Below are 22678 nucleotides of genomic sequence, written 5' to 3'. Positions count from 1 at the left end.
ATCCGGCGTTCAACCGCCATGCCGTCAAACGCAGACGCGGTAAGTCTTGGAACATACAAGGTCCCTGCTGAAGCAGATCCCTTCTTAGAGGTAGAGGCCATGGATCCTCCGTGAGCATCTCTTGAAGTTCCGGATACCAAGTTCTTCTTGGCCAGTCCGGAGCCACCAGTATTGTTCTTACTCCTCTTTTCCGTATAATTCTCAGTACCTTTGGTATGAGAGGCAGAGGAGGGAACACATACACTGACTGGTACACCCACGGTGTTACCAGAGCGTCCACAGCTATTGCCTGAGGGTCTCTTGACCTGGCGCAATATCTGTCCAATTTTTTGTTGAGGCGAGACGCCATCATGTCCACCTTTGGTCTTTCCCAACGGTTCACAATCATGTGGAAGACTTCTGGATGAAGTCCCCACTCTCCCGGGTGAAGGTCGTGTCTGCTGAGGAAGTCTGCTTCCCAGTTGTCCACTCCCGGGATGAACACTGCTGACAGTGCTATGACATGATTCTCCGCCCAGCGCAGAATCCTTGCAGCTTCTGTCATTGCTCTTCTGCTTCTCGTGCCGCCTTGTCGGTTTACGTGGGCGACTGCCGTGATGTTGTCCGACTGGATCAACACCGGCTGACCCTGAAGCAGCGATTTTGCCAGGCTTAGAGCATTGTAGATCGCTCTTAGCTCCAGTATATTTATGTGAAGGGACGTCTCCAGGTTTGACCACACGCCCTGGAAGTTTCTTCCCTGTGTGACTGCTCCCCAGCCTCGTAGGCTGGCATCCGTAGTCACCAGGACCCAGTCCTGTATGCCGAATCTGCGGCCCTCTAACAGATGGGCACTCTGCAACCACCACAGGAGAGACAACCTTGTTCTTGGTGACAGTGTTATCCGCTGATGCATGTGCAGATGCGATCCGGACCATTTGTCCAGCAGATCCCACTGAAATGTCCGTGCATGGAATCTGCCGAATGGAATCGCTTCGTAAGAAGCCACCATCTTTCCCAGGACTCTTGTGCATTGATGTACTGACACAGTTCCTGGTTTTAGGAGGTTCCTGACAAGTTCGGATAACTCCCTTGCTTTCTCCTCCGGGAGAAACACCTTTTTCTGAACCGTGTCCAGAATCATTCCCAGGAACAGCAGACGAGTTGTCGGGGTCAATTGAGATTTTGGAAGATTCAGAATCCACCCGTGTTGCTGAAGCACTACCTGGGTTAGTGCTACACCGACTTCCAGCTGTTCTCTGGACTTTGCCCTTATCAGGAGATCGTCCAAGTAAGGGATAATTAATACGCCTTTTCTTCGTAGAAGAACCATCATTTCGGTCATTACCTTGGTAAAGACCCGAGGGGCCGTGGACAAACCAAACGGCAGCGTTTGAAACTGATAATGACAGTCTTGTATCACGAACCTGAGATACCCTTGGTGTGAGGGGTAAATTGGGACATGCAGATAAGCATCTTTTATGTCCAGGGACACCATGAAGTCCCCTTCTTCCAGATTCGCTATCACTGCTCTGAGTGACTCCATCTTGAACTTGAATTTCTGTATGTACAGGTTCAAGGATTTCAGGTTTAGAATAGGTCTTACCGAACCGTCCGGCTTCGGTACCACAAATAGTGTGGAATAATACCCCTTTCCCTGTTGTAGGAGGGGTACCTTGACTATCACCTGCTGAGAATACAGCTTGTGAATGGCTTCCAAAACAGACGTCCTTTCTGAGGGAGACGTTGGTAAAGCAGACTTTAGGAACCGGCGAGGGGGAGACCTTTCGAACTCCAACATGTAACCCTGAGATATTATCTGCAGGATCCACGGGTCCACTTGTGAGCGAGCCCACTGATTGCTGAAAATCTTGAGTCGACCCCCCACCGCTCCTGAGTCCGCTTGTAAAGCCCCAGCGTCATGCTGATGGCTTTGTAGAACCCGGGGCGGGCTTCTGGTCCTGGGCAGGGGCTGCTTGCTGCCCTCTCTTACCCTTTCCTCTGCCTCGCGGCAGATAAGACTGTCCTTTTGGTCGCTTGTTTTTATAGGAGCGAAAGGACTGCGGCTGAAAAGACGGTGTCTTTTTCTGTTGGGAGGGGGTCTGAGGTAAAAAAGTGGATTTGCCGGCAGTTGCCGTGGCCACCAGGTCCGAAAGACCGACCCCAAATAATTCCTCTCCTTTATATGGCAATACTTCCATATGCCTTTTGGAATCCGCATCACCTGACCACTGTCGCGTCCATAAACTTCTTCTGGCAGATATGGACATCGCGCTTACTCTTGATGCTAGAGTACAAATATCCCTCTGAGCATCTCGCATATAAAGAAAAGCATCCTTTAATTGCTCTAGAGTCAATAAAATACTGTCCCTATCCAGGGTATCAATATTTTCAGTCAGAGAATCCAACCACACTACCCCAGCACTGCACATCCAGGCTGAGGCTACTGCCGGTCGCAGTATAACACCAGTATGTGTGTATATACTCTTCAGTGTAGTTTCCAGCCTCCTATCTGCTGGATCCTTGAGGGCGGCCGTATCAGGAGACGGCAACGCCACTTGCTTTGATAAACGTGTGAGCGCCTTATCCACCCTAGGGGGTGTTTCCCAGCGCGCCCTAACCTCTGGTGGGAAAGGGTATAATGCCAATAACTTCTTGGAAATTAGCAGTTTTCTATCTGGGTTAACCCACGCTTCGTCACACACGTCATTCAATTCCTCTGATTCTGGAAAAGCTACAGGTAGTTTTTTCACCCCCCACATAATACCCCTTTTTGAGGTACCAGCAGTATCAGAGATCTGCAAAGCCTCCTTCATTGCCGTGATCATATAACGTGTGGCCCTATTGGAAAATACGTTTGTTTCTTCACCGTCGACACTAGATTCATCTGTGTCGGTACCCGTGTCGACTGACTGAGGTAAGGGACGTTTTACAGCCCCTGACGGTGTCTGAGACGCCTGAGCCGGTACTAACTGGTTTTCCGGCCGTCTCATTTCGTCAACTGACTTTTGTAATGTGCTAACATTATCACGTAATTCCATAACTAAAGCCATCCATTCCGGTGTCGACTCCCTAGGGGGTGACATCACCATTACCGGCAATTGCTCTGCCTCCACACCAACATCGTCCTCATACATGTCGACACACACGTACCGACACACAGCAGCCACACAGGGAATGCTCTAATCGAAGACAGGACCCTCTTAGCCCTTTGGGGAGACAGAGGGAGAGTTTGCCAGCACACACCAAAAACGCTATAAATGTATATAAACAACCCTAGAAGGTGTTGTTTTTGATATAAGCGCTTTTAATATATCAATATCGCCAAATTATGACCCCCTTCTCTTTGTTACCCTGTTTCTGTAGTGCAGTGCAGGGGAGAGTCCTGGGAGCCTTCCTCACCAGCGGAGCTGAGCAGGAAAATGGCGCTGAGTGCTGAGGAGAATAAGCTCCGCCCCTTTTTCGGCGGGCTTTTCTCCCGGGTTTTAAGAAAACTGGCCTGGGTTAAATACATACATATAGCCTTAATGGCTATATGTGATGTATTTATTTTGCCACTAAAGGTATTTAATATTGCTGCCCAGGGCGCCCCCAGCAGCGCCCTGCACCCTCCGTGACTGAATCAGTGAGACGTGTAGCAACAATGGCGCACAGCTGCAGTGCTGTGCGCTACCTTCATGAAGACTGAGGAGTCTTCTGCCGCCTGCTTTCCGGACCTCCGTCTTCAGCGTCTGTAAGGGGGATCGGCGGCGCGGCTCCGGGACGAACCCCAGGAGGACCTGTGTTCCGACTCCCTCTGGAGCTAAGTGTCCAGTAGCCTAAGACTCCAATCCATCCTGCACGCAGGTGAGTTGGAAATCTCTCCCCTAAGTCCCTCGATGCAGTGATCCTGTTGCCAGCAGGATTCACTGAGATTTAAACCTAAAAAAAAAAAAAAACTTTTTCTAAGCAGCTCTTTAGGAGAGCCACCTAGATTGCACCCTTCTCGGACGGGCACAAAAACCTAACTGAGGCTTGGAGGAGGGTCATAGGGGGAGGAGCCAGTACGCACCATGTGATCCTAAAAGCTTTATTTAGATGTGCCCTGTCTCCTGCAGAGCCCGCTATTCCCCATGGTCCTGACGGAGTCCCAGCATCCACTAGGACATTAGAGAAATATGTTTGTTTCTTCACCGTCGACACTGGAGTCAGTGTCCGTGTCTGTGTCGACCGACTGAGGTAAAATGGGCATTATAACGTCCCTGACGGTGTTTTAGACGCCTGGACAGATACTAATATGTTTGCCGGCCGTCTCATGTCGTCAACCGACTTGCAGCGTGTTGACATTATCACGTAATTCCTTAAATAAGCCATCTATTCCGGTGTCGACTCCCTAGAGAGTGACATCACCATTACAGGCAATTTGCTCCGCCTCCCAACATCGTCCTCATACATGTCGACACACACGTACCGACACACAGCACACACACAGGGAATGCTCTGATAGAGGACAGGACCTACTAGCCCTTTGGGGAGACAGAGGGAGAGTTTGCCAGCACACACCAAAAACGCTATAATTATACAGGGACAACCTTTATATAAGTGCTTTTCCCTTATAGCATTTTAATATATGTAGTCATATCGCCAAATCAGTGCCCCCCCTCTCTGTTTTAACCCTGTTTCTGTAGTGCAGTGCAGGGGAGAGCCTGGGAGCCTTCCCACCAGCATTTCTGTGAGGGAAAATGGCGCTGTGTGCTGAGGAGAATAGGCCCCGCCCCCTTTTCGGCGGGCTTCTTCTCCCGTTTTTCTGAGACCTGGCAGGGGTTAAATACATCCATATAGCCCCAGGGGCTATATGTGATGTATTTTTAGCCAGAATAAGGTACTATCATTGCTGCCCCCCCCAGCACCCTGCACCCTCAGTGACCGCTGTTATGAAGTGTGCTGACAACAATGGCGCACAGCTGCAGTGCTGTGCGCTACCTTATGAAGACTGAAAAGTCTTCTGCCGCCGGTTTCTGGACCTCTTCACTTTTCGGCATCTGCAAGGGGGTCGGCGGCGCGGCTCCGGGACGAACCCCAGGGTGAGACCTGTGTTCCGACTCCCTCTGGAGCTAATGGTGTCCAGTAGCCTAAGAAGCCAATCCATCGTGCACGCAGGTGAGTTCACTTCTCTCCCCTAAGTCCCTCGATGCAGTGAGCCTGTTGCCAGCAGGACTCACTGAAAATAAAAAACCTAACAAAACTTTTACTCTAAGCAGCTCTTTAGGAGAGCCACCTAGATTGCACCCTTCTCGGTCGGGCACAAAAATCTAACTGAGGCTTGGAGGAGGGTCATGGGGGGAGGAGCCAGTGCACACCACCTGATCCTAAAGCTTTTACTTTTGTGCCCTGTCTCCTGCGGAGCCGCTATTCCCCATGGTCCTGACGGAGTCCCCAGCATCCACTAGGACGTTAGAGAAAAAGCCCTGTTACTGGACTTTCCTGGTAATGTATGATTGCCATCACATGTGGTGAGCTAGTTAATTGATAAGAAAGGTGTTTCACCACAGGTGATGGCAATCATACATTACCAGCAGTGGCGGTTCTTGCCACGAGCAAGCGGTACTTTTGCCCGGCGCGCCGCCTTCCGGAGGGCGCCGCACCAGGGCAAGAACCGCCACTGTGCCCCCCGTAGTGCCCTGCTGTGCCCCCCGCTTTGAAGGGAACCAGACGCGTAGCGTCTAGTTTCCCTTCATGGAGAGGACCTTAGTTGTGCGGTGCGCGATGACGTCATCGCGCACAGCAAAGGTCCTCTCCATGAAGGGAAACTAGACGCTACGGTCTAGTTTCCCTTCGTCTAGAGGACCTTTGCTGTGCGATGCGCGATGACTACATCGCGCACCGCACAGCATAGTGGCACAGACACTAGGGGGTCATAATTGACCTCTAGTGTCTATGCTGTTCTATGGAAGAAACGTAATAACGTCTCTCCCATAGATCGAAGAGAGGAGAGCAGAAGATCGGCGCCGCCGGCGGAGGGGGTCTGGATCAGGAACGGGGATGGTAAGTATTCTTTTTATTTATTTTTATTTTTTCTTTTAGCGCATTGACCACGCCCCCAATTGAAGCCACACACCCCCATATTTTGCCCGGGGCGCCACAAACCTTAGAACCGGCCCCGATTACCAGGAAAGTCCAGGAACAGAGCATTTTCTCCCTCAAGGAGAGGGTCAGATAGGCAATAATGATCTATTCATATGCAGCCTGAAAACTCATGCAGTAGCTAGATCGCATATGGCAACCACAACTAAGCAATGGCTGGGAGATGTCTCACATGAGGTCACCACGAGGACAGCAGGGCTGAAAAGGCACAGAATGGGAGTATGTTGTCACTACAATGAGTGGCTGCAAGTGGTTTGAGAAGCCTCCATGAAATCAGCTACTTTGTGCACTCACAGAAAAAAAAACTGTGAGCTTAGGGCAATCTGCGGCTGCGCAAGTTAGGTTCTGCGCATGCACAGAATGGGCCTTGTGATATGTCCGCACTTCCTCTCTGCCACTGCCTGTCAATTGTTGAGGGTATGGAGGGAGACCTGCGTTCCCAGAAATGGGGGCATGTCACCATGCAGACTTCCTGGCCTTGCAACCCCCACTTCCGTCGGTCAGCTAAGTAAGCTGGGGCTTTCTCAGCTGGCCATCTGTGTGGAACATCTCGAGCAATGGTCACAATGTTGGATTCCAGCTTGTGACATTGTTCGCAGTACTGGGATTTCAGCTACATGCAGGAGGCATGTCTCCTACTGAGGGGGTCTCCTGCATTATCCTCCTAAAGATCGGATGAAAATACAATGCTGCTTGCATGCAGCATTACATTTACATCCATCTCTGAATCAGGCCCTTAGTCCATTCCGTGTGGGCAGTGGAATAAAAAACGTGGTTCAGCAGTCACAGTTACTGGAAATAGATGCTGGTAAGTTACTGGGGTGTTTGTATTGCAGTGTGGTGAACCCCCCCTTGGCATTGCCTCATTTATGATACTATTTTGCAGTGTGTACACCTTTAACACACTATGGGGCAGATTCAAGTAGCCTATTACAACATTAACTTTGTACCTGGACAAAACACTGTACTTTTTTTTTTTTTTTTGCCTTGCTCCCAACTCAGGATCAGCCCTTATTTGTCTATTTGATTTATATACCCCATATCAAGGTATTATAAAGGCCAGGAGCTACACATAAGGCCTGACTTACAAGCGAATGAGACCACAATGACACAGTAAAAAAAAAAAAAAAAAAAAAAGAAAACCAGAAAAGTTTAATGTCATTTTAGCCCAGTATTTTATTTATTATTTATAAACAGTTTCTTATATAGCGCAGCATATTATGTTGCGCTTTACAATTAGAGCAACAGTAATAGAACAAAACTGGGTAAAAACAGACAGACTGAGGTAGGAAGGCCCTGCTCGCAAGCTTCCAATCTATTTTCATAGCTGGACTGAAGATTTACTGTAAAATGATTATGCAATTGCAGATTTACAGCTCTCAAAAATATGAAATCATCTGTGTCAAAGAACATACAGTGGGGGGAATTCAAATGTTTGAAGAGTCAGTTGGATGTCTTTTTTCCCTATTAGATACGAAAAAACAGACACCCAACTGACTTTTCAAACAATTGAATATCCCCCAGTATATGCTGTTAAGGGAGAAAATAAGAATTTACTCACCGGTAATTCTATTTCTCGTAGGCCGTAGTGGATGCTGGGGACTCCGTAAGGACCATGGGGAATAGACGGGCTCCGCAGGAGACTGGGCACTCTAAAAGAAAGATTAGGTACTATCTGGTGTGCACTGGCTCCTCCCTCTATGCCCCTCCTCCTCCAGACCTCAGTTAGGGAAACTGTGCCCAGAAGAGCTGACACTACAAGGAAAGGATTTGGAATCCAGGGTAAGACTCATACCAGCCACACCAATCACACCGTACAACTTGTGATAACCATACCCAGTTAACAGTATGAGCAACAACTGAGCCTCATTCAACGGATGGCTCATAACAATAACCCTTTAGTAAGCAATAACTATATACACGTATTGCAGAAGAAGTCCGCACTTGGGACGGGCACCCAGCATCCACTATGGACTACGAGAAATAGAATTACTGGTGAGTAAATTCTTATTTTCTCTGACGTCCTAGTGGATGCTGGGGACTCCGTAAGGACCATAGGGATTATACCAAAGCTCCCAAACGGGCGGGAGAGTGCGGATGACTCTGCAGCACCGAATGAGCAAACTCAAGGTCCTCCTCAGCCAGGGTATCAAACTTGTAGAACTTAGCAAATGTGTTTGAACCCGACCAAGTAGCAGCTCGGCAAAGCTGTAAAGCCGAGACCCCTCGGCCAGCCGCCCAAGAAGAGCCCACCTTCCTCGTGGAATGGGCTTTCACTGACTTTGGATGCGGCAATCCCGCCGCAGAGTGAGCCAGCTGAATCGTGCTACAGATCCAGCGAGCAATAGTCTGCTTCGAAGCAGGAGTGTCAACCTTGTTGGCTGCATACAGAATAAACAGCCGTTCTGGAAACATACATTTTCAAAGCCCGGTCTACGTCCAGCAACTTGGAGTCCTCCAAGTCCCTAGTAGCCGCAGGCACCACAATAGGTTGGTTCAAATGAAACGATGATACCACCTTAGGGAGAAATTGGGGACGAGTCCTAAATTCTGCCCTATCCATATGGAAGATCAGATAGGGGCTTTTACATGACAAAGCCGCCAATTCCGACACGCGCCTAGCCGATGCTAAGGCCAATAACATGACCACTTTCCACGCGAGATATTTTAGCTCCACAGTTTTAAGTGGCTCAAACCAATGGGATTTCAGGAAATCCAACACCACGTTAAGATCCCAAGGCGCCACTGGTGGCACAAAAGGAGGCTGAATATGCAGCACTCCCTTTACAAATGTCTGAACCTCAGGCAGTGAACCAGTTCTTTTTGAAAGAAAATGAATAGGGCCAAGATCTGGATCTTTATGTACGCCAATTTTAGGCCCATAGTCACACCTGACTGTAGGAAGTGCAGAAATCGGCCCACCTGGAATTCCTCTGTAGGGGCCTTCCTGGCCTCACACCAAGCAACATATTTTCTCCATATACGGTGATAATGCTTTGCTGTCACGTCCTTCCTAGCCCTTATCAGCGTAGGAATAACTTCATCCGGAATGCCTTTTTCTGCTAGGATGCGGCGTTCAACCGCCATGCCGTCAAACGCAGCCGCGGTAAGTCTTGGAACAGACAGGGTCCCTGTTGCAACAGGTCCTGTCTGAGAGGCAGAGGCCATGGGTCCTCTGAGATCATCTCTTGTAGTTCTGGGTACCAAATCCTTCTTGGCCAATCCGGAACGATGAGTATTGTTCTCACTCCTCTTTTACTTACTATTCTCAGCACCTTGGGTATGAGAGGAAGGGGAGGAAACACATAGACCGACTGGAACATCCACGGTGTTACTAGTGCGTCCACAGCTATCGCCTGAGGGTCCCTTGACCTGGCGCAATATCTTTTTAGCTTTTTGTTTAGGCGGGACGCCATCATGTCCACCTGTGGTCGTTCCCACCGATTTGCAATCTGCTCGAAGACTTCTTGATGAAGTCCCCACTCTCCCGGGTGGAGGTCGTGTCTGCTGAGGAAGTCTGCTTCCCAGTTGTCCACTCCCGGAATGAACACTGCTGACAGTGCTTGCACGTGATTCTCCGCCCAACGAAGAATCCTTGTGGCTTCCGCCATTGCCACCCTGCTTCTTGTGCCGCCCTGTCGGTTTACATGGGCGACTGCCGTGATGTTGTCTGATTGGATCAGCACTGGTTGGTCTCGAAGCAGGGGCTCCGCTTGACTCAGGGCGTTATATGGCCCTTAATTCCAGTATGTTTATGTGCAGACAAGTCTCCTGACTGGACCACAGCCCTTGGAAGTTTCTTCCCTGAGTGACTGCCCCCCATCCGCAGAGGCTTGCATCCGTGGTCACCAGGACCCAGTCCTGTATGCCGAACCTGCGGCCCTCGAGAAGATGAGCACTCTGCAGCCACCACAGAAGAGACACCCTGGTCCTCGGGGACAGGGTGATCATCCGATGCATTTGAAGATGCGATCCGGACCACTTGTCCAACAGATCCCACTGAAAAATCCTGGCATGGAACCTGCCAAAGGGAATGGCTTCGTATGACGCCACCATCTTTCCCAAGATCCGCGTGCAGTGATGCACAGACACCTGTTTTGGTTTCAGGAGGTCCCTGACCAGCGTCACCAACTCCTGAGCCTTCTCCTCCGGGAGAAACACCTTCTTCTGCACTGTGTCCAGAATCATACCCAGGAAGGGCAGACGTGTCGTAGGAATTAGCTGCGACTTTGGAATATTCAGAATCCAGCCGTGCCGTAGCAACACTTCCTGAGAGTGTGCTACGCTGATCAACAATTGCTCCCTGGACCTCGCCTTTATGAGGAGATCGTCCAAGTACGGGATAACCGACTCCTTGCTTCCGAAGGAGTACCATCATTTCCGCCATTACCTTGGTAAATACTCTCGGTGCCGTGGACACCCACTGATTGCTGAAGTTTCGGAGACGCGCCCCCACCGCTCCTGGCTCCGCCTGTGAAGCCCCAGCGTCATGCGGTGGACTTAGTGGAAGCCGGGGAGGACTTTTGTTCCTGGGAACTGGCTGCATGGTGCAGCTTCTTTCCTCTACCCCTGCCTCTGGCAAGAAAGGATGCACCTCTGACTTTCTTGCTTTTTTGAGAACGAAAAGGACTGCATTTGGTAATACGGTGCTTTCTTAGGCTTTGAGGAAACCAGTGGCAAGAAAGTCGACTTTCCAGCTGTCGCTGAGGATACGAGGTCCGAGAGACCGTCCCCAAACAATTCCTCACCCTTATAAGGCAAAACCTCCATGTGTTTTTTAGAGTCGGCATCCCCTGTCCATTGCCGAGTCCATAAGACCCTCCTGGCAGAAATGGACATTGCATTTATTCTAGAGCCCAGCAGGCAAATGTCCCTCTGGGCATCCCGCATATATAAGACGACGTCTTTAATGTGGCCAAGGGTTAGCAATACTGTATCCCTGTCCAGGGTATCTAACTCCTCCGACAGAGTATCTGTCCATGCTGCTACAGCACTGCACATCCAGGCTGAAGCAATAGCCGGTCTCAGTAGAGTACCAGAGTGTGTATACACTGACTTCAGGATACCTTCCTGCTTCCTATCCGCAGGCTCTTTTAGGGCGGCCGTATCCTGAGACGGCAGGGCCACCCTCTTAGATAAGCGCGTCAGCGCCTTGTCAACCCTAGGGGAGGATTCCCAACGTAACCTATCCGTTGGCGGGAAAGGGTACGCCATTAGTAATCTTTTGGGAATCACCACTTTCTTATCAGGGGAGGACCACGCTTCTTCACATAACTCATTTAATTCATGAGACAGGGGAAAAGTCACTGCCTGCTTTTTCTCCCCGAACATATGTACCCTCTTGTCAGGAACAGGGTCATCCTCTGAAATGTGTAATACATTTTTCATTGCAATAATCATGTATCGGATGGCCTTGGTCATTTTAGGCTGTAATTGTGCCTCATCATCGTCGACACTGGAGTCGGACTCCGTGTCGGCATCCGTGTCAACCAACTGAGATAGTGGGCGTTTTTGAGACCCTGACGGCATCTGAGGCGCCTGGGCAGGCCCAGGTTGAGGGCCCGGCTGTCCCCCTGCTGCAACGTAATCAAACCTTTTATGCAATGAGTTTACATTGTCATTTAAGACCTTCCACATATCCATCCAATCAGGTGTCGGCACAGACGGCGGCGACACCACATTTATCTGCACTTGCTCCGCCTCCACGTAACCCTCCTCATCAAACATGTCGACACAGCCGTACCGACACACAGCACACACACAGGGAATGCTCTGACTGAGGACAGGACCCCACAAAGGCCTTTGGGGAGACAGAGAGAGCATGCCAGCACACACCACAGCGCTATATACCTCAGGGATACACACTACACAAGTGATTACCCAATAGATGCTGAAAATATACTTTTTTCGCCTAAATTTATGTGCCCCCCCTCTCTTTTTACCCTTCTGTACCAGTGAGACTGCAGGGGAGAGCCTGGGGAGCGTCCTTCCAGCGGAGCTGTGAAGAAAAAATGGCGCTGGTGTGCTGAGAAAGAAGGCCCCGCCCCCTCAGCGGCGGGCTTCTGTCCCGCTTCTGTGTATAAAAAATGGCGGGGGTTTTCACATATATACAGTCTGTGACTGTATAGATGCTTATTTATGCCAAAGGTATTAAAATTGCTGCCCAGGGCGCCCGCGCACCCCCCCTCCCCCAGCGCCCAGCACCCTACAGTGACCGGAGTGTGTGGTGTGCTGTGGGAGCAATGGCGCACAGCTGCGGTGCTGTGCGCTACCTTAAATGAAGACAGGAGTCTTCAGCCGCCGATTTCACGGTCTTTCCAGCTTCTGTTCTTCTGGCTCTACGAGGGGGACGGCGGCGCGGCTCCGGGAACGGACAATCGAGGACAGCTGCCTGTGTTCGAACCATCTGGAGCTAATGGTGTCCAGTAGCCTAAGAAGCGCAACCTAGCTGTGAACAGGTACGTTTGCTTCTCTCGCCTCGGTCCCACGTAGCAGTGAGTCTGTTGCCAGCAGAAGCTCACTGAAAATAAAAAACCTAACAAATACTTTCTTTAACAAGCAGGCTCAGGAGAGCCCACTAGGAGCACCCATCTATGGCCAGCCACAGATTCTAACTGAGGTCTGGAGGAGGGGCATAGAGGGAGGAGCCAGTGCACACCAGATAGTACCTAATCTTTCTTTTAGAGTGCCCAGTCTCCTGCGGAGCCCGTCTATTCCCCATGGTCCTTACGGAGTCCCACTAGGACGTCAGAGAAAATAAGATTTTAAACCTATCGGTAAATCTTCTTCTCCTAGTCCGTAGAGGATGCTGGGGACTCCGTAAGGACCATGGGGTATAGACGGGCTTCGCAGGAGACATGGGCACTCTAAAGACTTTAGATGGATGTGCACTGGCTCCTCACTCTATGCCCCTCCTCCAGACCTCAGTTAGAGAACTGTGCCCAGAGGAGACAGACAGTACGAGGAAAGGATTTTTGTTAATCTAAGGGCAAGATACATACCAGCCCACACCATCCACACCTTACAACAAGGAACATACGAACCAGTTAACAGTATGAAACAAAACAGCATCAGCCAGAGACTGATCAAAACTGTAACATAACCCTTATGTAAGCAATAACTATATACACAAGTCTTGCAGAATTCAGTCCACACTGGGACGGGCGCCCAGCATCCTCTACGGACTAGGAGAAAAAGATTTACCAGTAGGTTTAAAATCTTATTTTCTCTTACGTCCTAGAGGATGCTGGGGCCTCCGTAAGGACCATGAGGATTATACCAAAGCTCCAGACCGGGCGGGAGAGTGCGGATGACTCTGCAGCACCGATTGAGCAAACAAGAGGTCCTCCTCAGCCAAGGTATCAAACTTGTAGAAATTAGCAAAAGTGTTTGAACCCGACCAAGTAGCCGCTCGGCAAAGTTGCAATGCCGAGACACCTCGGGCAGCAACCCAAGAAGATGCCACCTTCCTAGTGGAATGGGCCTTTACCGAATTTGGTACCGGCAATCCAGCCGTAGAATGAGCCTGCTGAATCGTGATACAGATCCAGCGAGCAATAGTCTGCTTAGAAGCAGGAGCGCCAACTTTGTTAGCCGCATACAGGACAAACAGTGCCTCTGTTTTCCGAACTCGAGCCGTCCTGGCTACATAAATTTTTAAGGCCCTGACTACATCAAGGGACTTGGAATCCTCTAAGTCCCCCGTAGCCACAGGCACCACAATAGGTTGGTTCATATGAAATGATGAAACCACCTTAGGCAGAAATTGAGGACGAGTTCTCAACTCTGCTCGATCCACATGGAAAATCAGATAGGGGCTCTTGTGAGACAAAGCCGCCAATTCGGACACCCGCCTTGCAGATGCCAAGGCCAGCAACATGACTACTTTCCAAGTGAGAAATTTTAATTCAACCGTTTTAAGAGGTTCAAACCAGTGTGATTTTAGAAACTGTAACACCACGTTAAGGTCCCATGGTGCCACTGGGGGCACAAAAGGAGGCTGGATGTGCAGTACTCCCTTCACAAAAGTTTTGACTTCCGGGAGAGAAGCAAATTCCTTCTGAAAGAATATTGATAGGGCCGAAATCTGTACCTTAATGGAGCCTAACTTTAGGCCCATATCCACTCCCGTTTGTAGAAAGTGGACAAAACGGCCCAGGTGGAAATCTTCCATAGGAGCATTCTTGGCTTCACACCAAGATGCATATCTCCTCCAGATACGGTGATAAGGTTTCGCCGTCACCTCCTTCCTAGCCTTTATCAGAGTAGGGATGACTTCATCCAGAATACCTTTCCCAGCTAGGATTCGGTGTTCAACCGCCATGCCGTCAAACGTAACCGCGGTAAGATTTAGAACACGTAGGGCCCCTGCTGCAACAGGTCCTCCCTGAGAGGAATAGGCCACGGATCTTCTGTGAGCATGTCCTGAAGATCTGAATACCAGGCCCTTCGAGGCCAATCTGGAACAATGAGTATTGTCTGCACTCTTTTTCGTCTTATGATTCCCAATATTTTTGAGATGAGAGGAAGAGGAGGGAACACATAGACCGACTGGAACACCCATGGTGTCGCCAGGGCATCTACCGCTAATGCCTGAGGGACCCTTGACCTGGCACAATATCTCCGAAGCTTCTTGTTGAGGCGTGACGCCATCATGTCTATTTGAGGAAGTCCCCAACGACTTGTTATCTCTGCAAAAACTTCTTGATGAAGTCCCCACTCTCCTGGATGGAGATCGTGTCTGCTGAGGAAGTCTGCTTCCCATTTGTCCACTCCCAGAATGAAGACTGCTGACAGAGCGCTTACGTGATTTTCCGCCCAGCAAAGAATCCTGGTTGCTTCCGCCATTGCCACTCTGCTCCTTGTCCCGCCTTGGCGGTTTACATGAGCCACGGCTGTGACTGTCTGATTGAATCAGCACCGGTAGGCCGCGAAGATTCACCGCTTTCGTAGGCCGTTGTATATGGCCCTCAATTCCAGTACGTTGATGTGTAGACAAGCCTCTTAGCTTGACCATAGTCCCTGAAAATGTCTTCCTTGTGTGACTGCTCCCCAACCACGGAGGCTCGTGTCCGTGGTCACCAGAACCCAGTCTTGAATGCCGAACCTCCGACCCTCTAGAAGGTGAGTACTCTGCAGCCACCACAGGAGAGACACGCTGGCCATGGGGGACAGGCTTATTTTCTAATGTATTTGTAGATGGGACCCCGACCACTTGTCCAGAAGGTCCCACTGAAACGTCCTCGCATGGAACCTGCCGAAGGGGATGGCCTCGTAGGTCGCCACCATTTTTCCTAGTACTCGAGTGCATTGATGGACTGACACTCTTTTTGGTTTTAGCAGGTCCCTGACCATGTTCTGGAGTTCCTGGGCTTTTTCCGTTGGGAGAAAAACCCTCTTCTGTTCCATGTCATGCCTAAGAAAGATAGCCGAGTCGTTGGAATCAACTGTGACTTTGGTAGATTTAGAATCCAGCCATGCTGCTGCAGCACTCTCAGGGAGAGCGACACGCTTTTCAGCAACTGATCTCTCGATCTCGCTTTTATCAGGAGATCGTCCGAGTATGGGATAATTGTGACTCCCTACCTGCGCAGGAGCACCATCATTTCCGCCATTACCTTGTTGAAAATCCTCGGGGCCGTGGAAAGCCCAAACAGCAACGTCTGAAACTGGTAATGACCGTACTGTACAGCGAATCTCAGGTACGCCTGATAAGGGGGATATATGGGGACATGAAGGTATGCATACTTTATGTCTAGAGACACCATAAAATCCCCCCCCCCCCCCCACCCTTCCATGCTGGAGATAACTGCCCGGAGCAATTCAAGTACAGGTTTAGGAATTTTAGATTCAGAATGGGTCTGACCGAGCCATCCGGATTCGGGACCACAAACAGAGTTGAATAGCACCCCTTTACCCGTTGGACTAGGGGAACCTTGATAATCACTTGCTGTTGACACAGTTTTTGAATTGCAGCCAAAACTATTTCCCTCTCTGGGGGAAAAGCTGGTAAAGCCGATTTGAAAAATCGGCGAGGAGGCACTTCTTCGAATTCCAGCTTGTAGCCTTGGGATACAATTTCCATCGCCCAAGGATCCACGTCTGACTGAACCCAGACCTAGCTGAAGAGTCGAAGATGTTCCCCCACCGGCACGGACTCCCGCAGCGGAGCCCCAGCGTCATGCGGTGGATTTAGTAGAAGCCGGGGAGGACTTCTGCTCCTGGGAACTAGCCGTAGCAGGCACTCTTTTCCCTCTACCTTTACCTCTGGCGAGGAAGGAAGAGCCCCGACCTCTTCTGGACTTATGCGACCGAAAGGACTGCATCTGATACTGTGGTGTTTTCTTTTGCTGTGGGGGGAACATAAGGTAAAAAAGTAGGTTTACCCGCGGTAGCTGTGGAAACCAGGTCCGCGAGACCCTCCCCCAAAAAAACCTCACCCTTGTAAGGCAAAGTTTCCATATGTCTCTTTAAATCGGCATCACCCGTCCATTGGCGGGTCCACAGGGCTCACCTAGCAGAAATTGCCATGGCATTGGCTCTTGAACCCAACAGCCCAACGTCTCTCGCAGCGTCTCTAATATATAACGGTGCGTCTTTTATATGACCCAGAGTCAATCAAATGCTATCCTTATCTAGGGTGTCAATGTCAGATGAAAAGATCTGTCCATGCTGCTATTGCGCTACATACCCATGCCGACGCTACTGCCGGTCTGAGCAAGGCCCCCGTATGCGTATAAATTGATTTTAAGGTAGTCTCCTGTCTGCGATCAGCAAGATCCTTGAGGGCTGCAGTGTCTGGAGACGGTAGCGCCACCTTTTTGGACAAGCGCGTCAAAGCCTTGTCCACCCTGGGCGAGGATTCCCACCGTAACCTGTCCTGTGCAGGGAAAGGATACGCCATAAGAATTCTCTTGGGAATCTGCAGTTTCTTGTCTGGAGTTATCCAAGCCTTTTCAAATTACGCGTTCAGCTCATGAGATGGTGGAAAGGTTACCTCAGGCTTCTTTTCCTTAAACATGCATACCCTCGTGTCAGGGACAGAGGGGTCATCTGTGATATGCAAAACATCTTTTATTGCAACAATCATATAATGAATACTTTTGACCATCCTTGGGTGTAACCTTGCATCATCGTAGTCGACACTGGAGTCAGAATCCCTGTCGGTATCGGTGTCTGCTACTTGGGACAGGGGACGTTTCTGAGACCCTGGAGGGCCCTGTGATACAGCCAAAGCCATGGATTGACTTCCTGTTCTTTCTCTGGACTCTGCTTTGTCCATTCTCTTATGTAATAAAGACACCACGACGGAGACACCACAATCATCTGCTCTACCTCCTCCTCCTTAGATGAGCCCTCCGCTTCAGACATGCCGACACACACGTACCGACACCCCCACACACTCTGGGATATAGATATAGATATATAGAGAGAGAGAGTTAATGTGGAGACAGTCCCCCAATAAGGCCCTTTGGAGAGACAGAGAGAGAGTATGCCAGCACACACCCAGCGCCACCTGACACTGGAATGAAATCCCAGTCAGTACAGCGCTTTTATATAAATATACTCACTGCGCCAAATAAATGTGCCCCCCCCCTCTTTTTTGCCCTCTGTACATGTGTTCAGCAGGGGAGAGTCCGGGGAGCCAGCTTCTCTAAAGCGTGCTGTGGAGAAAATGGCGCTGGTTAGTGCTGAGGGATCAAGCTCCGCCCCCGCTCAAATCCTTATACTGGCAGGGGTTTTTGCAATATACAGCCTCCTACCTATGCCAGTGTACCTAGAAGGTTTAATAACTGCTGCCCAGGGCGCCCCCCCCTGCGCCCATACAGTGCCACCAGTGTCTGTGTAAATGTGGGAGCAATGGCGCGCAGCGTTACCGCAATGAAGATCTGAAATCTTCAGCCGCCTTTGAAGTCTTCTTTCTTCTCTCTCATACTCACCCGGCTTCTATCTTCCGGCTCTGTGAGGAGGACCGTGGCGCGGCTCCGGGACGAACGGCGAGGGCGAGACCTGCGTTCCGACCCTCTGGAGCTAATGGTGTCTAGTAGCCTAAGAAGCAGACCCTATCATTTAAGTAGGTCTGCTTCTCTCTCCTCAGTCCCACGATGCAGGGAGCCTGTTGCCAGCAGTGCTCCCTGAAAATAAAAAACCTAACAAAAGTCTTTTACAGAGAAACTCAGTAGAGCTCCCCTGCAGTGCACCCAGTCTCCTCTGGGCACAGGAGCTAACTGAGGTCTACAGGAGGGGCATAGAGGGAGGAGTCAGTGCACACCCATCTAAAGTCTTTAGAGTGCCCATGTCTCCTGCAGAGCCCGTCTATACCCCATAGTCCTTACGGAGTCCCCTGCATCCTCTAGGACGTAAGAGAAATATGAGCGTGCCGAGCCATAAATAATCCTACAATTACATATTACACCGGATATCACACAGATTGATAACCCTCCCTAACAATCTTTGCTGAGTTCACAGTCTTTGCAGTTAATTAACGGCCTTGGAATACAGCCTTCATCTTAAAAAACATTTCTAATAAACACCTGCAGAATTATGCAAATGATTTAGGACCAGTGGGCTGATGTTTGAGAAAAATGATTAAACCCAATGATCAATTTTACTAGCAAAAACCCATGTAATTAACTCCTTAAACAAATGATAATTTGGACATTTTAGTTTAAGAGATGATATCTGCTTATTTCTTGGAATTTGGTAGACTAGTTATGCATAATATTGAATATTAATGATCCTATGTGAATTGTAACAGATAAAAGCCTTGTATGTGTTCCATGCAGGATGCTTTTTGGACTGAAAGCCAATGTGAATGCATTTACAATGTAATGGCTGGTTTGCTGTAATACTTTTTCTTGGCACATGAAGTAAACTTTTTAATTACTTCAAACAATCAACTTTTGTGCGGACAGTTATTTCTTCTTATAATAATTCATTACATATTGGACCAGACACTTTCACTTTGATGTGCCTTGGGAAAATGTTCACCATCCACACACACATTGAAATTAATCCAAGTAGAAATTATTGTCACTACATATTGTTCTATATTTATAGGTATATAAATTAATGCCGATTCACTCATCTCTTAGCATAATGGTGCCACTACCATGCCAGCAACAAAATCAGGACACAGATATAAATGTTGAATTATCCATTTATATGAAACAGAAAATAAAGGCCAATAAAGAGTAATCTATGTCTATATGTTTAAATTAATTAAATAATAGCTGTAGAGGATTAGGTCTACTAAATTAGCAGGGCCTTATACTGAATGAGGAATTCAGCTAAAGGGAGCAAATTGTGGTATGATACAAATTTCACACACACATATTGGGCAGCTTTATTTTAAATCTGTGATTAAGAGTTTAGCTAAATTGTGACCAACACCTAACTCTAATGGTGTGTACTCACAACGAAATATTTTCTTACTATTTTGACTATATATAGTCAAAATCGTAAGAAAAGTTAGTGCAGATTGCAAGGTGAAAGTCACCTTGCGATCCTGATTTGATGCTGATGCGCAGTCGGCATCACAAGCCTAGACGGGCTGTGCAGGCAAGTCAATTTTGACTATCTCTATTGAAGAAGTAGACAAAATTGACACTTAGCCAAAATCGCACAGTCAGTATCGCAAGCACACTCATTATGTGCTTGCGATGCCGACCTAGCCCCTGTCGCATAGCGAGAATCGGGCATAGCCCGAATCTAACCTTGTGTATGGGCCTTAAGGCTGGATACACACTTGACGATATGCACCCAATATATATCGTCCAAGCTGGCCTTTCGGACAAAATATTGGTCATATTGTCCAGTGTGTACACTCTATGGGGGGTTATGCAGGTTTGTTAGCAAACCAAAAAAGGTAGCAACTGGGCAACACCTTGTTGCACTGCAGGTGGAGCAGATGTAATTTGTGCAGATAGATTCAGATTTGGGTGGTTTATATTGTTTCTGTACAGGGTAAATATTGGCTGATTAATTTCTACACTGCAATTTAGATTTCAGTTTGAACAGGCTCCAACCAACTAACTCTCTCAGCACGTTACATCTACCCCACCTGCAGTGCAACATGGTTTTGCCCAGTTGCTAACTTTTTTGGTTTGCTAACCAACCTGAATAAGGCCCAATATTGTTAACAATGCACACTCCTGCACGTCATTGACGAAGTCCAATGTCTTTAGTTTCTGCTTTGAAATCTTAAAATTTTGGACAAGACTGCATACACCTGGATCTGGGTGCATGCCATCACTGACGACTATTGGTGAGGATATCGTTCAGTGTGTGTGTCCGATATCATTTCACTGCTCACGCGCATCGTCAAGTATAACAAAAGTGTCGTCAAAATTGCACCTTCTAGCTTGTATATTCCAAAGTCCAAGGGGTATATTTATCAATTATCAGGACTTGGTCACTATAATTATAATTTATCGTATTAATTATCACTGGAATTTAACTTTTAATCACAAGCAAAGAACCTCTCTGCGCTATGTAAGCAGAAAAACTATTGCTTATGCGATCACATTAGTCTACAGTACTTCCAGATTCGAGCCCCTGTTGCGCTACTGTACACGTGTGAGTGGTCATTACCGTGGGGGACAACCTTCAAATTCCTCTACTGCAAAATTTAGCAGAAATTGCCCATTGGCTAAAATGGCTACTGGCATCTAAAGATCACATTCGCTACCAGAGCAAAATTTCGAAGCTTGGTAAAGTTGGCATTTTTGCAGGGGCTGCTTTTGCAATGAAAAATTGGGATTTTTTTTTTTGTTTGTTTGTTTGTTTTTTAAATGTGCCCCTATAGGAGATCCATTGGCTACAATTTTTTATTGATAGAATACATGGAAGCAGACAGCGCATTCAGGAGTTTACATTAGGGGGTCTATTCATGAAGCAGTAAAAAGTGTGGAGAAGTGAGCCAGTGGAGAAGTGGCCCATCACAACCAATCAGCATTGAATTAACATTTATAATTTGCATACTATAAAATTGTACGGAGCAGCTGATTGGTTGCCATGGGCAACTTCTCCACTGGCTCACTTCTGCTCACTTTTCACTGCTTCATGAATAGACCCCTAGTCATTAGTAACTTATCAGTTGTCACCTCACAGAATTGTGAACACATTACTCAAACGACCACTTCAATAAGCTACCTTAATATTAATACAGACAGACAAACGGATATCCCTTTCTCTTACTGCCACCAGATACTGCCATAGACACGTCAGGCGAATCCAATCTTGAACTGAACAACACCACATACTATACGTACATACACACATGATCATCAGCATCCATGTAACTTCGCCGTGATCGTTCTGTACCCATAACCTACTTGCTCATCTTCTTGCATGGAGGCCGCCAGAGGCAGCCCGTCCGCCACCCGGGCGATCATCGTCAGCAGCACCATGTTTCGGAGAGGAGAAGCAACTTCTACCACACTACCACTGACATAAGCGATGAGGTGGCCGGAAGTGTTCCTAAGGGACCTTTTCCGTAAGGGGAGGAGTTACGACGCAAGGGGGAGGAGTTACGCCGCAAGGGGGAGGAGCTACGACAGCGGGATAGTTCCTCTACTATCCACGCCACCAACTATTACCTTTAGTAATCAGGTGGCGAGCGAAGCGAGCCACCGTGCCCGAAGCGTGGCGAGCGAAGCGAGCCCGCGAGGGTACTTTTCGGGTACCCTGTTCGCCCGTAGCTCCTCCCCCTGATGACGTAGCTCCTCCCCTAGGTACGTCACAAGGTCCCTTCAGCCACTCTGATATAGAACCAACCCTTCGAATCGGCAGTGCTTGTCAGAGTGTTCTATTCTATTAATTCCGGCCGCTCGTACCGGGACAAACGTTCCTAGAGTCAAGGGTTCCGAGGTTACTGGGACTAACTAGGAAGTATTTTATTAGAAGTCGGATTTTCGTTTTAAGCTGCTTTGAGCACACAGAAAAAATATACACAGTCTCACACATTTTATATGAATACTGTATGTGCAGTATTAAATATAGTTTATACAGTAACATATTCTTTAATAAATACGCGCTGGATATCTGTGCTTTATTATCTGCCATTAGTTGCTGTGCTAACTGATTAGCGATTATTCAAAATCATCGATTGCATATGACAAATGTTGAATACTTTTGCCATCAATGAGGGAGAACCAGATGGTTTCCTGTAGAGAGTGGGCACCTGGCAGAGGCGCTGGTCCCCATCCCTCTTTGGCGCGCCGGCAGGCTCTGGCACGGCGGCGGGCTTCGGGTCAGGAGGGACTTGCATCCGTTAGGATTCAAGTCCCTCCAATGACATCGTGGTAGCATGAGCCAATCGGGGCTCGTGCCTTGGCAGACAATGAGACAAGGCCGCGGCGAGCCAATCCGGGCTCGCCACGTCATCGCTCTGCCCTCTCCCATCGTCATATAAGAGACGCTGCGGAGTGGAGAGCGCAGTCGGACGCCGGACGTGGAAGAAAGAAGATCTCCAAGAAAAGAAAGGAGTAGAAGCGACGTCGGAGAGAAAGAAGAAGAAGAGGAAGAAGACAGAAGGAGAAGCAGCGAGGGAAGGCGCCCAGCAGCGGAAGTCCGG

General features: G+C 48.8%; 1 protein-coding gene across 1 annotated transcript in view; it reads right to left on the bottom strand.

The window, feature by feature from the left end:
- SEC22B (SEC22 homolog B, vesicle trafficking protein) overlaps nt 1-21613 on the bottom strand; it is a 199609-nt gene extending 177996 nt beyond the window's left edge. The window contains exon 1 of the mRNA XM_063940307.1: nt 21438-21613. Coding sequence (XP_063796377.1) covers nt 21438-21512 — 75 coding nt within the window. The 5' untranslated portion in view covers nt 21513-21613. The remainder of the gene's footprint in view (nt 1-21437) is intronic.
- Nucleotides 21614-22678: the final 1065 nt, after the last annotated feature.

The sequence above is a fragment of the Pseudophryne corroboree genome, chromosome 9, assembly GCF_028390025.1.
Source record: "Pseudophryne corroboree isolate aPseCor3 chromosome 9, aPseCor3.hap2, whole genome shotgun sequence".
NCBI classification, from domain to species: Eukaryota; Metazoa; Chordata; class Amphibia; order Anura; family Myobatrachidae; genus Pseudophryne; species Pseudophryne corroboree.
The sequence above is the reverse complement of the archived record's forward strand: the minus strand, read 5'-3'. Positions and strand labels throughout refer to the sequence as shown.